We start from the raw sequence: 14,448 nt of genomic DNA on the forward strand, positions 1-14,448 counted from the left end.
GACACTTGGTTACCCAGCGACTTTTGCGGAGATGGTCCAGTATCACCATTCCGTGTCCGTGGCTTGAAATCGTATCTCCATGATGGGGTATTTGATCGATCATTTGTCTTCTGGTCGAAAGAGCATAGATCATCATCTTGAGTCAGCTGCATACAGGATGTCACTTTCAACTCTCGATTCGGGCCCGATGTCATTCCCCTTGATGGGTATATAAAGCTCTCTTTACGACGAGATGTAGTCCTCATAACAGCACCAACTCGCATTTCCCCTTCCTTCCTCTCAAAACGATTCTATCTTTATTCTAAACTGATATCGAGATCATCACTCGACATGAAAGTATTCATCACCGGTGCATCAGGATGGGTAGGCAGTCACGTCGTACCCGAATTACAAAGACATGGACATACGATAACAGCTATAGCCAGATCTGATAATTCTGTAAGTACTATGTTTGCTTCACCAATCATACTTCCCTGTCTTAAGTAGATATTAAATCGGTACTGACCTTGTCTGTCATTGCGTGTAGGCCGCTGCACTCGAGAAACAAGGTGTGAAAGTGATCAGAGCAGGATTGGAAGATGTGGATATCCTCCACTCTTCAGCTAAAGAAGCCGATGCCGTCATCCACTTGGCATATATTCATGATTTCTCGGATTACGGAGGTAAACCCGCTCAAGGTGAGTGCGAGATCTCCTTCTCTCTCCAGACTCTCCAGTATCACACCCAGTGTATGCCTCATGATCATGACCTAAACAGGCATATACAAACTCCCCTTCTCACACTCTGTATCGTACTCGTGACTGACATACCCATTGGACATCACAGTCGATTTCGCTGCCATCCGAGCGATGGCCTCCGCCCTCGAAGGAACCAACAAGCCCTTTGTCGGTACAGGTGGAGCACTGGGACTGGCCGAGCCTCAAACAGAGAACGAGTCAACATCCTTTGGCGGACCTCGAAAAGCCGCTGAGGACATCGCATTTTCCTTCACTTCCAAAGGTGTTCGACCGATTGTCGTGAGGCTCTCCCCTACCACTCATGGAGAGGGCGATCACGGTTTCATCGCTCATTTGGTCCAATGTGCTCGGGACTCAGGTTATTCGGCCTATGTCAAAGATTCTAAAATTAGATGGTCAGCTGTTCACGTTGATGATGCTGCTGTATTATACAGATTGGCGATTGAGAAGGATCTACCTGGTGGAACCATCTTACATGGTGTGGCTGAGTCGGGAATACCGTTCAGTACCATTACCAAGAAGATTGGAGATCAATTAGGTTTCGAGACGAAAGAATTGGAAGATGAAGATGAGATTAAGAAACATTTCAAATGGATGGCATTCCTCTTGAATTTTGACTGTAATGCCTCGAGCAAGATTACGAGGGAGAAGACGGGATGGGAACCTAAAGGCAAAGGTCTGTTGGAAGATCTGGACACTGGTAAATATTTTGTATAAAAAAATCCCTCTAAGGTAGTATCCAATAGCTTCTTACATCGAAAAAGAATTTTGAAAGTATTTATAGTCAATCATGTAGCTTGTCGATGAGTGAAGGGTGACTGGTGGATTTGTTCTTAGACACATGCAGTCTTTGGAAAGCCAAAATGTATGACTGAACAAGAGGATCTCTGTCAATATCCTGATCATGGCTTGCGATAGATAAGTTAGGTCATTCATGAATTACATTAAAAGGCATTTCGCAAATAAGTCCATACTATTGAAGGCAAATTGAAAGCACACATATCGTCCACAGAGAATAATAGTCCAGTCAGATAGGATACCAAAATATTGAAGTCATGTGTCATGTCTCAACAAAGTCATAAATAGTCCATTCATACTTGCTCTTAGTCAACATATCCCGTTCGACGAAGCACCTTATGCTTGATGTGGTTGAGCGATTCGAAGCTCCAAAAGGGAAAACGTGGGGAAACGACCGTTCGTTTGTTAGGTCCAATAGCGTTTCTGTCTTGGCCTGCACAAAGCTATACGAGTACACAGGTAGAGTGCCACGTGAGATCAACCAAGTGATTTGTAAAAACGGCCCACTCGGAAGCACTTACATTACTCCAGCTACTTGGACGAGCAGCATTGTTCTGTATATCTTGAGGTCTCACTATGATAGCTCCAAGCTGTGACCGGCAGCAACATATCTTTCAGCATATTCTTGGGGCACTCTCGTCATCTGTGGGACATCACACTCACTTTACCCTGCGCTAGATGCCAGCCAATATGACAATGCAGCGTCCATACCCCCGGATTATCTGTTCTGATCCTCAGTACAGCGTAAGACAATCCAGGGATCCAAAGTGTATCCCTCCTGAGGGGATTGGCCACTCTGATATTCATCTTTTTGACCTGTTCCGCAGTGACATTGCCAGTACCCCGTCTGACAACCTGAAAATCGTTACCGTGGATGTGGAACGGATGGTCGATGGCATCGAGATTATTGATTACGGTATCCATATACCCGTCCTCCCAGACCATCACGCTGGAGACGTAAGGTCGATCGAAAGTACCCTCTCGCTCTACAATCTCTAGGATTGGGTCATTGATGATATTCTGAGAGGAGACGTTGTTAATCGCCTGCGCGGGTCGCAAACAAGTACAAACAGTGAGCTGTTCGTGTCTTCCGGCTGGATGATGCCGGATAGTCTGAGATATACTCACGAATCCAGTTAGCTGTTCTCCGTTGAACAAGGTCCATACACCGAATTGACTCGAGAAAGAATGAGTGAAAAAAGTTTGTTGATATGCATCTCTAGCAATTCGAGGGCTACCATGAAGTTGCCAATCAGTAAAGACTTGTGATATCACTGAGTTGACGAAGATAACTTACTATAGAGAATAGTCCTCATCAAGATCTCGACACGGCTGGTCAGATCCTCCTAGATCAGGCCTAGAAAAGTATATTGAGTGATAGTATTTCAGCTGAAATGTATTGTAGATTATTTCTTCAGCTCACCAAGACTTGGTTTTGGGCCATGTTCCATTGTTTCCTCCTGTTCCCGCTTGACCTTGCTCATCAGAATACGTGATGACCCCCAGAGCCCACTGCGGAGAAGCTGTAGTCTGACAGGCAGTAGCTTGATTGACTCTCAACCAAAACTTATCACCTGCCTTCCCCTTATTCGTGTCGATGATTACAGAGTATCTCTGTGCCTCCGAAATCGGCAATTCATGGATGGTAGGTCCCCACACCGCCGTAGAGTCAGCTTCCACTACCTCGAGCTCGTGGTCATCGATTGATACTCTGAGATGCGAATGGGAAGCTGTATTGATAAATCTGAGTCGCACCCTTTTGTCGGTTGGGAGGGGTATTTCAGGTCGGGCTGGCGGATCGCATGATGCACCACTGGGATAAAGGGCACTCGAACAGTTGGCTTCTCCCTAAACAATGAGATCAAACAAAGATTAATATGCCAGTGTCAGCGTCGTTCCATACGTACAAATTGTAAAGTATTCGGACGAACTCACAACTCCATTGATCAAGATTGTATCGGGCTCAGGAGACGCGACAGTCTGTTTGATTACGAGGTCCAGCTCAACTCACATAACGTGAAAGAAAGACTAACGACATACCCCTCTATATCCTGCAGATGAGACCAAACCATCTACAATGACTTCAGCCCGGTCATGCCTACATACATCTCCACCTCAGTTCCCCTCCACTATAATGCGGATGTTCTCGATGCGCACTCACCACCAGTCACCTACTAGCACAATCCTATCTTCATCGTAATCTTGTCCCCTTTTGAGCGGCTCTTGTGTATCATGGACAATGAGCCTACATTGGCTTTCAGCCTCTACCCAATCACCATCTCTCCATTCTCCGAGGGGCTCTTGTCTGTCGCGACTCACGGTCCATATATACCCTCTTGAAGATCATTACTGTAATGCGAGTGCCACCAATATGTACCGCCTTGGTTGGTAACTGGGAATTCGTAGGTGAAACTTCCTCCAGGTACTATTGGACACTACAGTGCAGTACGAGATTTCAATAAGAAGTTGGCTCATCTTGACTGAGTGCACAGACTAGACTTAAAACTCACTTGAGTCATTCCTGGAACTCCGTCCATGTAGCTAGTCCCATTCTGAGTAAATCCGTGCCAATCTAAGAGGCGATACGACACATTGTTTCAGTCAAATATAATACCGTACAGTGTTTGTCCTCAGCCAGGTTATGATTTACGCACGTATAGATTGAGGTGTTCCAAGATTGTTTTGAACATGCACGATCAAAGTATCGCCTTGATTGACCTCAATCAACGGACCTGGGAATTGACCGTTCACAGTGTAAATTTGACGGGTGTAACCATCGGGATTGGCAGTTGTCGTGCTGAAAGCGCATGCCATATCACAGGTCAGCCGGATCTGCCATATAGTACCATAGTTGAGTTAAAATCTTCGAAGAGGAGTATGGGTCAAGGATTCCTTACCTAATATCAAACCAGTATTCCCTCGTCCTCTGAGGACCCCCAAACAGAATGATCGACAGTCAGCCTCGTGAGTATGACATGATCTAGGAAGGAGGTGTAGACGTACGGGCACATTGGTAATTTCGAAATCACTCGAAAGTATGTAACTCTCAGGATTGAAGTAAGCCTGATTCCCTCTTTTCCCGATATCGATGTCGCGTTGTCTATTCAGTACAATATCAAGTTGTCAAATCACTCTCCCCCTCCGTTTGAATACTGTGTACATGATTTCGACTGATTCACCGTACTCACCTGCCATGTCTTTGATTGGGTATGATAAATCCACGAGTTGACGCCAGGAAGCGACATACTAGCAGAAGAATAAGGAAGCTTGACATCTTGGGTGCAATTCAAAAACCTTTAGTCCATGCGCAGAATCGTGGAGAGGAATGAATATCAGAGTCAGTCCACGTTGAGTTATATAGATTCCAGAATACATCAGCGGTAGTTACCAACATGAGAAGAAGGATTGGACCTAATTCCTGCAATGTTGCTTTCTTCATCTTCTTCCCGTTCGACTGAGACACCTGCACAGATGTACAGCAGACGTGAGGGTAGAGTAAAGTACCACGGGAGCGGGATCCAGCCGGCGTCAATGCAAATCATAATCCCAGTCATCTAGAGGATCCAGTGATAAGGATACAATACCATATCATAATCACCAAGGGTGTAAGTACCTTGAAACATCAGTAAGGGGAGAAGAATAGTGTATCGTATGCATCGTGTCTTTTTTTAGACCCTTCTTGTCGATTTTTCTTTTCTCTTTCTCTTCTTGAGAACCGAGGGTTAGTTCAATGTCATGCACACCAAAGGGTCGACCCGAAACTTACCACTCTTTGAGAAAGGATTGACTAATCTTCCTTATCATCTTTATCATTGATGAGGGTGAGAGTCGCTTCCCTCTCCAGATCTTACTCGCTTGATCTCAATTCAATTTGATGCGATGTGAACACTAATTATTATTGGAGTCCTTTTGGTCAGTCCCGTTCCGCCACTTTGCAGTACGTCAATGTTCCAATCCAGTCCCAATGTTTAAAGAGTATGTGATATTTTGCACCACAGCCCAATCGTGCATTCTAGACTCCTCCCACAGTCATTGCTTCCTCCAGAGCACACGGCGTAAGTCACATGGAAGATGAGCCACTGTTCACATCGTATCGATCTTCAAAGAAGCTTCTCTAAGTGAACGTTGAATTGATTCCGAAAATAGATCACCGGTCATTTAGCATTTCCTTCATCTACTACTCGTAGTTATCACGATATCCCACTTCCACTTTGCTCAGCGGACGCGGACCTGACACCGCAGCAATGTCTCGGTACCTATCATGAGGAATTATTATCGGTCAGTACCAGTAAATGAGTACCGGTACGTGTTGAAAACATTGAAAACTCTTATCTAGGTTTCTGAAAGATAGATTACGTACCTTGAGGGGAATAATAAGGTATACCCGCCGAACCTCCTATCAAGTATTGATCAATGATGCGATCAACATGCCTGCTGAGGGATGTTGATCTTTCGCAAAGAAGAAGCATTAGTGGAAACGAATAGTGGAATAGCCGTGGAGTAATTGATTACATGGGAAAGATTCTGTGCCTCGCGGAATGTCTACATTATTGTATTCGTCATCCCCCCACGGGACGCTTGGAACACAAAACCTAAAAGTTGACGGGAACGAAACATTCCAAGTGATCATCAATGAAAGCAGAAAAAATGCATATGTAATCTATGTATCGTATCCAAACACAAAAGATCTACAATATCAATTACATTCGTTCGATAGGTGTCAAACTCAACAACCTCATAGCATTAGCCAACACTACCCTAGTCTGGATGTATAGGAACAGCCTGGCTTTAGCAGTCTCTTCATCTGCTCCAGCAACTTTGACAGTCTCCCAAGCTCCTCCGACCAAGTGTGATAATCTGAAACACCACGTGACCAATTGAGAAGGTTCGGAAGAGTTATAGGCGTTCTTGACGGTTTGAGGGTATGTCGCGAGGTGATACATGATATCGTTGATTTTAGGTTCATTAAGTAATGAGATATCAATCTCGTTAACTGATACCGGTACAGGAACGTTGGGATTCTTTCGTTGAACGGAACATAATCGGACATGAGAGTATTGGATGAATGGTCCGAAATCACCTTCGAACGATGTACATCGCTTGATATCGAAGTCGTAATCGTTGATCCTGGTGCCGAGAAAAGAATATAGTCAATATCGGAATCTTTTTTCTCTGACTCGATCTGTATGCAAGACGATGCGGAAGATCACTTGTTTCGTATGAGAGGGTTTAACACTCACCTCTTACCAGCCATATCCTGGATCTTCACAGCAGTCGTACCGATGATCGCACTAGTTCCCATAGGATCTTCCACCTGAGCGTACTTAGCTTCGTTCGACTTCATCTGTTCGTGCATCGTCTCAGTAGCTTCTTCCATGATGTCTTCGAGGAACACGACAGTTCCTTTTCGGGTAGACATTCCTTTCACTAAACCGAAACTGATGTGTTGTAATTTATCCGCATAGGGTTCACCCATCAATTCAGCGGTCTTGAATAATTGATTAAAATGCAGTGACTGAGCTGCCTGGACGACGTAGATGTGTTTATCGAAATGGTATTTCTCCCATTTATCGTGCAATCCTCCCAAGTCTCGAGTAAGGTAGATTGTTGTTCCGTCTAAACATGACACATTGACTCTCAGTTTTCGATCAGGCTGAATATGATTAGCCTCCAAACTTACCAGCTTTTCGGATGATAGCCTTGTCCATCTTGTATTTCGTCAAATCAACCAACAACGCTCCTCTGTCCTCACAGGTAAGGTTTTTCTCCTGGACGATCCTGGTAGCTCGGTCCATTGATTCCGTAGATACTTGAGATTCACCCCAGTATACGTCAAAGTGGACGTTGAGTTTCTCGTAAGTACCCTTGAGCTTCTCAATCGAGAGATCTCGAAATCGAGCCCATTGAGCGATGGCTCTTGGCTCGCCTGCGTAATGAAGCGCGATCATCAGCGCTGATATTTTGTGTGCCGTGAGGATGTACTTTTGTAGACTCACCATCCTCCATATCTTTGAACACCTTTTTGGCTTGAAAGTGAATTTGATCCTCTTCAGGTATCGTCTCTCCAGCATCTAATCTTTCTTTCTGTTCGGCTTTAGCGTTGTTGATTTTCACGTAAACTTGGAAGAGGTGATGGATGGGATCCTTGATGAGTTCCTGTTCGTCCCCGAATTTGTCAAAACCAACTGATAGAAGACCTATAGTAGGGAAAAGAGAGTGTAAGTATGATCCTTGTAGTCATAATGGTTCAAGCAACGCATGATTACCACAACACTATTCAGGTATTGTTATAATTCGACGTCGCGCATACCTTGGCTCTCACCGTTCAGATATGGTGATGAATAGAGAGAGATATGCCAACTCACCATATTGAGTACCCCAATCACCCAAGTAATTCAACCTAGTCACCTTCCATCCATTCGCTTCATACAAGTTACTAATGACCGTACCGATAATTGTACTTCTAAGATGACCGGCGTGGAACGGTTTCGCGATGTTGGGAGAGGAGAAATCGATCAACATGTGTTTACCCTGACCTTCTGTCGTGGTACCGTATGATAAAGTTGGGTCGGTGGGGTTGGCGAGGGCAGCTTCGGAAGTGAGGGTGATGTGTCGGAGGAGGTGGTAGTTGAATGACTCTTTGCTGTGGGATCACAATCAGAATTAGCTCGGGGTGCTTCGATTTGGCAATGGAAGCAAAAGTCATGAAACGACAATTTGAATCAGGCGTGATATTGATAAAACACATTGGATTTCCCACTCACTTCATTTGGAACAACAAGAACTTGTTATCAGGTGTACTGACGGCACTGAGGCAGGCAGATGGTTTGAACTGTACGTACATCCCATTCACTTATCAGCACATCAAGCAAGATGAGATGATTTCCATATTCCTTGAAGATCCACATGATATATATATTCAAGATATGATATAGCGAAAAGACTCAAACTCACATTATCAATGACCTTCTTTGCCCAAACTTCCAAATCTGCCGGTTTCCCTTTCTTAAACCTTACAATAGCCACCGAAAAATCACATCCTTTCTTACCCATCTCCACGGCAGGATAGATTTTTTCTAATTTCTCTTCGAAAGCCTCTGAGACGAGGGTGGCCACAGCCATCTTGAAGATATCGATAGGTGATCGAGTAGGATCATAGTTCAGTATAGGGCTTGATGTGGCTCCCTCAGGAGGAGTGGGGAGCTGGAACTTCTCGGGAATAGCTTGAGGTGGAGCGAGTGTAGCCATCTTGCAGGTCCTTATATTTCTTCTGCTGCTTATCTGTAAGTGTGATTTGTATGGGAGGACAAAAGGTCTTGTAGCAGTGTGAATTTGAGATGTACGTTGGAATCCAAAAGGATTAGATAAGATCCGTACTGGTGTAAAGGAAGAAGGAAAAATGAGACGAGCAGCTCTTGTATAGATGGACGACCGCGTCTTGATGACTTGCCTTTCGACTAGAATATTGACTAGCGAGCGATATGGTTGATAAGATGAAAGGGAAGGCCAGATATACAAAGGTGAGGAATGTTAAACATGTTCAACTCTGAAAAAAAAAGTTGAGAAAGAGAAAAATAGGAGCACCGAGTTAGATTCAAGTGGCAGATGCTTGACACCGTGGGAAATCAACTCGTCTTGTTCCCCTTCACTCACTTGCTCGATACATGACAACATACGCAGATCGATATTTCAATACTTTCATACTGCCGTATCCACCCACATCCAGCAAGAGACATAGTCAATATAGTGAATCATGAGCGGATTATTTGGAGCAGTAAGGAAGTTCTTCAGACCAAAGGTAAGTTGCATGGTATCGTCTTCGCTTACCTAGGTCGGAGCAGTCATCAACTTACTTTTCGTGTGATATAGGGTCTTATAGGATATGATCTTCAAGGTTAGTCGGCGGATGCCTTCATTGCATCGAGGGACAATGACCACATAGCTGAAATATGACTACGCAGGGAACAAATACTTTGAGATTCCCAATCCTGCTGGTGGACGTATGAAGCGATTCGTGCAGTATAAGAAAAATAGAGATTTGGCAGAATACTCTCGAGCAGAACTGAGGCCACCTGGTGAGCTACTTTCTAAATGAAGCTCTTTTACAAGCTCATTCTGATCATTTATGTTGCAGTACAATGGAGAGCGTGTAGGTATCATCGTGTCACATATTCGTCACCGATCCTGACCAGTCCAGTACTGATGTTTCCGATCTTGTAGGGCTATCGCATACCCGAGTAGAACCACCTACACTTCAAGAATTAGAATACGATTACACCCGACAACAAGGCTTGCAACCTAAGATAGCAGCAATAGAAGCTAGAGAGAGGGAAGAGCGTATACGTCAAGGATATTTATTACCTGATGGATCGGTTCCACAGGCTCCATCACAGATTGCCGGTCCGTCAACCCCTTCAGAAAGAGCAGCAAGACTCAAACAGATTGGCCAACCCCCTCCTCAACCTCAACATGTAAACTCCCTCAACTCGGAAAGAGCGTCAGCTTCTTCATATCCTATTCCTACGCCGACCAATGACAAGGTAGCGGAACCTAGTAAGACGGTCGATCCGGCTCAACATTCCAGTGCGGAAGATCTAAGGAGATTGGCGATGGAAGATACTAAACGACGTATAGCTGAATCAGAAAATCAACAGCAGCAGCAAAAGCAGATACAGGGGAAGAAAGGTGTTGAAGGTGTTGGACTGGGATTGGCGGGGGAAAGATTGAAACCTAGACGAAGAGGTAGGGCATGAAGTGGAAAAGATTAGAGAGAGCTTCATCGCATCACAGGAAATCACTTAGTACGAAGAATGATCAGATCTCAGGTCGTTTTCATGTACGATGTTATAATGTTGATCTCAAAATTGGCATCGAGCACATGAAAGCCCTGGACCGCAAAATAACAAAAAGTGTGATTCCTGAGACATGGACACATATGATCATGATCATCATCCAGAAGAAAGGATCTGGGAGTGCCGAACGACAGATGATGTTGCAATCCCTGCAGATGTTTCAACACCAAAGTGCGAGAAGATTTGATCCGTTGTGGAGGCGGTGGAACTCTTCAAAGGAGGAATGAGAGTACATTCCTGGAGCTATACCTACGAAGGCCCTTCTACTGATATTTAAAGGGCTTTCTCTCATACTGATATATACAGTATCCCTATCTTTCATCTTTGACTATTCCAACTCAAAAACCTTTTCACATACTCTACTCAAGGGCCACGATATGTCCGATAAAAGTTCTCGATTCCCTTCGATATCTTCTGATAACACAACATGCTACCCCAAAGAGGTATCAATCACACTAACTATCCTGTCCAAACCGGACGAACATCCTCCTATCGTCAGTATCAGCCCATATCCTCCTGTACCTGTGGATCGAGATGTATATAGACCGAATAATGATCATCCCTTCATTGGGCTGGGTGATAATCTGACGTCCGGTACGAAATACGAACTATGGAAAGGTAATCAAGTACTTGTTCAGACGGAAGAACAAGCCTCTCAAGAAGAAGGAGAAGCGTTGATACTTTTCGTACCCACCACTAAGGAAGGCGAAATAGAAGCTAGATGGCAAATGTTGGCTTGTAGGGAAGATTGGCTTAGACCGTATACTCCCTCTGAGACTGAGAAGAACAAGATCGCAGAGATCGTCACTAAAAACGAGGGGACTAGACACCCTATTTCACTTACCCAAGAGGGTCTACCAAGTTGGACCACGAATGAAAGTGTTCTGGGCGCAACGGTATTACCTTCTATGACGGTCCTGGTCCCTTCAATTGGTCAAGCACCTATATCCCACCTGGGATTGAAATCGTATTTACTAGTATTGGATGGTCGTGATATCTCGGTTGATCGACCTGAACAAGTTTATAAAGGTGATATCGTATCGTATGTGGAAGATCAATTTCATCTTGAAAATCCCCAACCCATCGTGATCACCTCAGGGGACGACCATTCAGTCTTAAGCACGACTTCAAAATCACCAGGTCGACCACCTAGTAGTTTCAGATTTTCCACAGGATTGAAAAGTGCATGGATAAAACTTAATCCCAAGCGAGGCTAGTAATATGTGTTTGCTCTACCATTTTTTTTTCCCTTTCAAGTGATGAACTGTTCGAGTAGACTGAGTGATACGTGGCTCTGCGTGTATGATAGGATACAGTAGAGAAGCTCTCTTGACTCAATCGACTCAGTGCACCTGGCGAATATCCGATTACCTGACTTTGACTTTCGACAGCAGAGCCAGTGTCACATGGATCTCAATCAGGATGAAATCGGGTTTGAACGGAACCAAGATTTTTGTATACAGTACAGTGTCATATCATCATCGGTCAAGGTCATCATAGGAGCGGGAGTTCCATACGATATTCGAGCTCTCTCACCAATTGTCGATCGTATCGTATTGAATTGTGCAATCCACCAGTTATTCGTTCATTGAAGACACCAAGCCCTGACGTACAGATATCAATAGAAGATTGTGTGAGCAGCATAAAGGACGGTCAGAAGTGATGCAGTCACTTGTAATCATCCAGCTTGTAGTCATTATCCTGATCTACAAAGGATGCCAGAAGACCCCCGAACTGAAGGGATGGTTGTACGATGAAGGGATGGCATTGTAGTTATCATGACGTTGAATGTGGAATATATATAACGCAATGGTGTGATGTTTGGGTACGAGCAGTCCTGCAAATGGATAAAAGAGCCATTCAGCTCCTCTTTTCTACTTTCAGTTGATAGTCTTCCATCATTTGTTTTTCATCCGATTCATTCCACAAGATGACTTCCACTTCGACTTCTAGCTTCCCCGAGATCTATGCTAAACAAACAAGTTGTCTCCAACGAAATGTCACTATCACTCTCTCTCCCGTGTCTTCAACCAAACAACATCCTCTGACAGTCAGTATCGAGCCTGACGCTGTACGATATCCCACGTACTATTCTAATGGAAGTACAAGGGACGATCATCCATTCTCCTCTTTGGGCGATAACCTCCATTCATCAACGACATACCAATTATACCGAGCAGATCAGATCTTACTACGAGACCCAGGTCAAGGGTCGATGCTTCATGTTCCTCGCACATCCAGTAGATCTAGTGGAGGTGTGGAAAATCGATGGCAAATGATTGATCCGGAGGATGAGTCTATTCGACCGTATTTACCTACTCAACAAGAGACTGAGAGGGTATCCCAGATGATAGAAAAAGAAAGGAATGATCCCTTACCGAGGGATACTCCTAATCCCCGGATTTATCAAATGACTCTTGATTCGGCCACAGATAAAAGTATAGATACACTTGCGGTTGTGAGACCGGGATATACCATCCTTATTCCCTCAAACGACTCAGCAGAAAACGATGGGATTGGGAAAAAATCACGTTACTTATTGCTTGACGAAGATATCGATTTTACAAACGCAGATGAAAATTCTGCAAAGAGATTTGAAGGGAATGTTACCTCGTTTGTGGAAAGTATCGCTACACCCATCGAGCTCTTCCATGGAAGGGATGATACAGAGCCAAAATCACTAGATAATACAAGTTCGGAAAAGGATGACGAGATCTCTTTGAAACAAGCTCTAGGGGAATCAAGGATATCTTATACTGATGAGAATCAAGGTACAGGTGATGACGGAAGTAAAAGCAATAAACCCTCTTGGAACGCAACCAAGAGAAGCAAGGTAAGACCTTTGACAAGGTTCTTGAACTATCTGCATAGCAAGACTAGATAGATGATTATGTTAACTCGGACCATCCGACGAAGTCGGAAAGTAGGATTTGTCGATTTCTTGACTAAAGTGCTTTTCTGTTCTTTTCGTGATATTTATACATGCGTTAGTATTTGTTAGCATGCCAACTATGTCTGAGGAATTGATCTTCCAGGTGCGGTGCGCCGCGTTACGCATACGGACATCATGACCTCCAAGCCCCGAAAAAGACGTTATGCATCAGTACTAATTAAAGTCTACATACATAAAGGTCAATCCCATTTTTAATCCTTTTCATGTAGTCTTCCCTTAACTTGCCTTTACTATCTCAACCAGATCATCACACAAGCTTAGATGAGAAGTTTCTCAATTTCGTTCTATCCCCAACAGAAAAGCACATTAGCGAAATAATTCCTTTGTTGTACGGTACCGACGTATAAAACTCACCTTGACAGCTTGGATCTGAGCGTTCAACTCCCTAGCCTCGTTGGTAGTGACACTAGCAGCGATGACGGGTCTAGAGACACCACAAGCTCTACCCAAAGCAGTCTTGGAGGGAAGGAAAACGTATGGAACGTTCTTATCTTCACATAAGAGAGGCAAGTGCAAGACGATTTCGATAGGTTCGACGTCGGCAGTCATGACGATGAATTCACAGATACCTCGATTGAGAGTCTTGGTAGCTTCGTTTGCTCTATAAGTGATTATTCAGAGTGTCAGCGATTTGGGTCTTTCTAACTGTTGTTTCAGGTGTGATACCATAAAACCAACAGAAAAAGAAGGGAATGAACACAAAACTCACCCCTTCTTCAACTGCTTGTAGTGTTGAGCTTGTTGAATAAGATCGAGGATCTAAAATATCAACCAATACATCAGTTCCTGTGTATGGACGTGGGACAGATTTCGAAACGAGCTACTCACCTGGTTGGTGAGTTGGGCATTAGCCAAAGGGAAAGCCTTAGGATTAGGTTGAGAAGCCATTTTCGAGTATTATTTTTTGGATTCAAGTAGGGTGAAGGATGTTGACCTCACGTATAAGATCCCTGGTCGATGGTGATGTGCGGTAAGGATATGAGGAATGTAAAGAAGAAAGAATGTAAAACGTGAGAGATGAGATGTTCTGCAACGAGGAAAAAGGTTGTGCAAAGTAAAATTGAGTGGAGGGGGTGATTAGGGGTTGGGAGAAAATGGATAAATTCAT

General features: G+C 44.1%; 7 protein-coding genes across 7 annotated transcripts; 4 read left to right on the forward strand and 3 right to left on the reverse strand.

Moving 5' to 3' along the window:
* Positions 1-330: 330 nt before the first annotated feature.
* L199_006735 (uncharacterized protein) lies at positions 331-1,454 on the forward strand (the record flags this gene model as incomplete). The annotated part of the gene is made up of 3 exons (XM_064892433.1): positions 331-438; positions 527-677; positions 826-1,454. The coding sequence occupies 3 exons, from the start codon at positions 331-333 to the stop codon at positions 1,452-1,454; spliced, it is 888 nt and encodes a 295-aa protein (XP_064748505.1).
* Positions 1,455-1,840: 386 nt separating this feature from the next.
* Positions 1,841-4,809, reverse strand: L199_006736 (uncharacterized protein; the record flags this gene model as incomplete). Its single annotated transcript, XM_064892434.1, has 15 exons — positions 1,841-1,978; positions 2,057-2,125; positions 2,199-2,579; positions 2,664-2,769; positions 2,833-2,892; positions 2,959-3,383; positions 3,471-3,515; positions 3,576-3,633; positions 3,697-3,780; positions 3,855-3,970; positions 4,046-4,107; positions 4,190-4,332; positions 4,433-4,461; positions 4,539-4,635; positions 4,724-4,809. 15 exons carry the CDS (start codon positions 4,807-4,809, stop codon positions 1,841-1,843), a joined length of 1,899 nt encoding a protein of 632 aa, XP_064748506.1.
* A 1,426-nt stretch (positions 4,810-6,235) lies between these two features.
* Positions 6,236-8,783, reverse strand: L199_006737 (arginine-tRNA ligase; the record flags this gene model as incomplete). The annotated part of the gene is made up of 7 exons (XM_064892435.1): positions 6,236-6,662; positions 6,776-7,151; positions 7,216-7,461; positions 7,532-7,732; positions 7,901-8,178; positions 8,300-8,367; positions 8,490-8,783. The coding sequence occupies 7 exons, from the start codon at positions 8,781-8,783 to the stop codon at positions 6,236-6,238; spliced, it is 1,890 nt and encodes a 629-aa protein (XP_064748507.1).
* A 505-nt stretch (positions 8,784-9,288) lies between these two features.
* L199_006738 (uncharacterized protein) lies at positions 9,289-10,288 on the forward strand (the record flags this gene model as incomplete). Its single annotated transcript, XM_064892436.1, has 5 exons — positions 9,289-9,333; positions 9,405-9,429; positions 9,497-9,610; positions 9,670-9,684; positions 9,756-10,288. The coding sequence occupies 5 exons, from the start codon at positions 9,289-9,291 to the stop codon at positions 10,286-10,288; spliced, it is 732 nt and encodes a 243-aa protein (XP_064748508.1).
* A 476-nt stretch (positions 10,289-10,764) lies between these two features.
* On the forward strand, positions 10,765-11,604 carry L199_006739 (uncharacterized protein; the record flags this gene model as incomplete). Its single annotated transcript, XM_064892437.1, has 1 exon — positions 10,765-11,604. One exon carries the CDS (start codon positions 10,765-10,767, stop codon positions 11,602-11,604), a length of 840 nt encoding a protein of 279 aa, XP_064748509.1.
* A 713-nt stretch (positions 11,605-12,317) lies between these two features.
* Positions 12,318-13,271, forward strand: L199_006740 (uncharacterized protein; the record flags this gene model as incomplete). The annotated part of the gene is made up of 1 exon (XM_064892438.1): positions 12,318-13,271. One exon carries the CDS (start codon positions 12,318-12,320, stop codon positions 13,269-13,271), a length of 954 nt encoding a protein of 317 aa, XP_064748510.1.
* A 326-nt stretch (positions 13,272-13,597) lies between these two features.
* On the reverse strand, positions 13,598-14,228 carry L199_006741 (ribonucleoprotein-associated protein; the record flags this gene model as incomplete). The annotated part of the gene is made up of 4 exons (XM_064892439.1): positions 13,598-13,624; positions 13,695-13,941; positions 14,050-14,099; positions 14,169-14,228. The coding sequence occupies 4 exons, from the start codon at positions 14,226-14,228 to the stop codon at positions 13,598-13,600; spliced, it is 384 nt and encodes a 127-aa protein (XP_064748511.1).
* Positions 14,229-14,448: the final 220 nt, after the last annotated feature.

Source organism: Kwoniella botswanensis, chromosome 1, assembly GCF_036426115.1.
Source record: "Kwoniella botswanensis chromosome 1, complete sequence".
Lineage (NCBI taxonomy): Eukaryota > Fungi > Basidiomycota > Tremellomycetes > Tremellales > Cryptococcaceae > Kwoniella > Kwoniella botswanensis.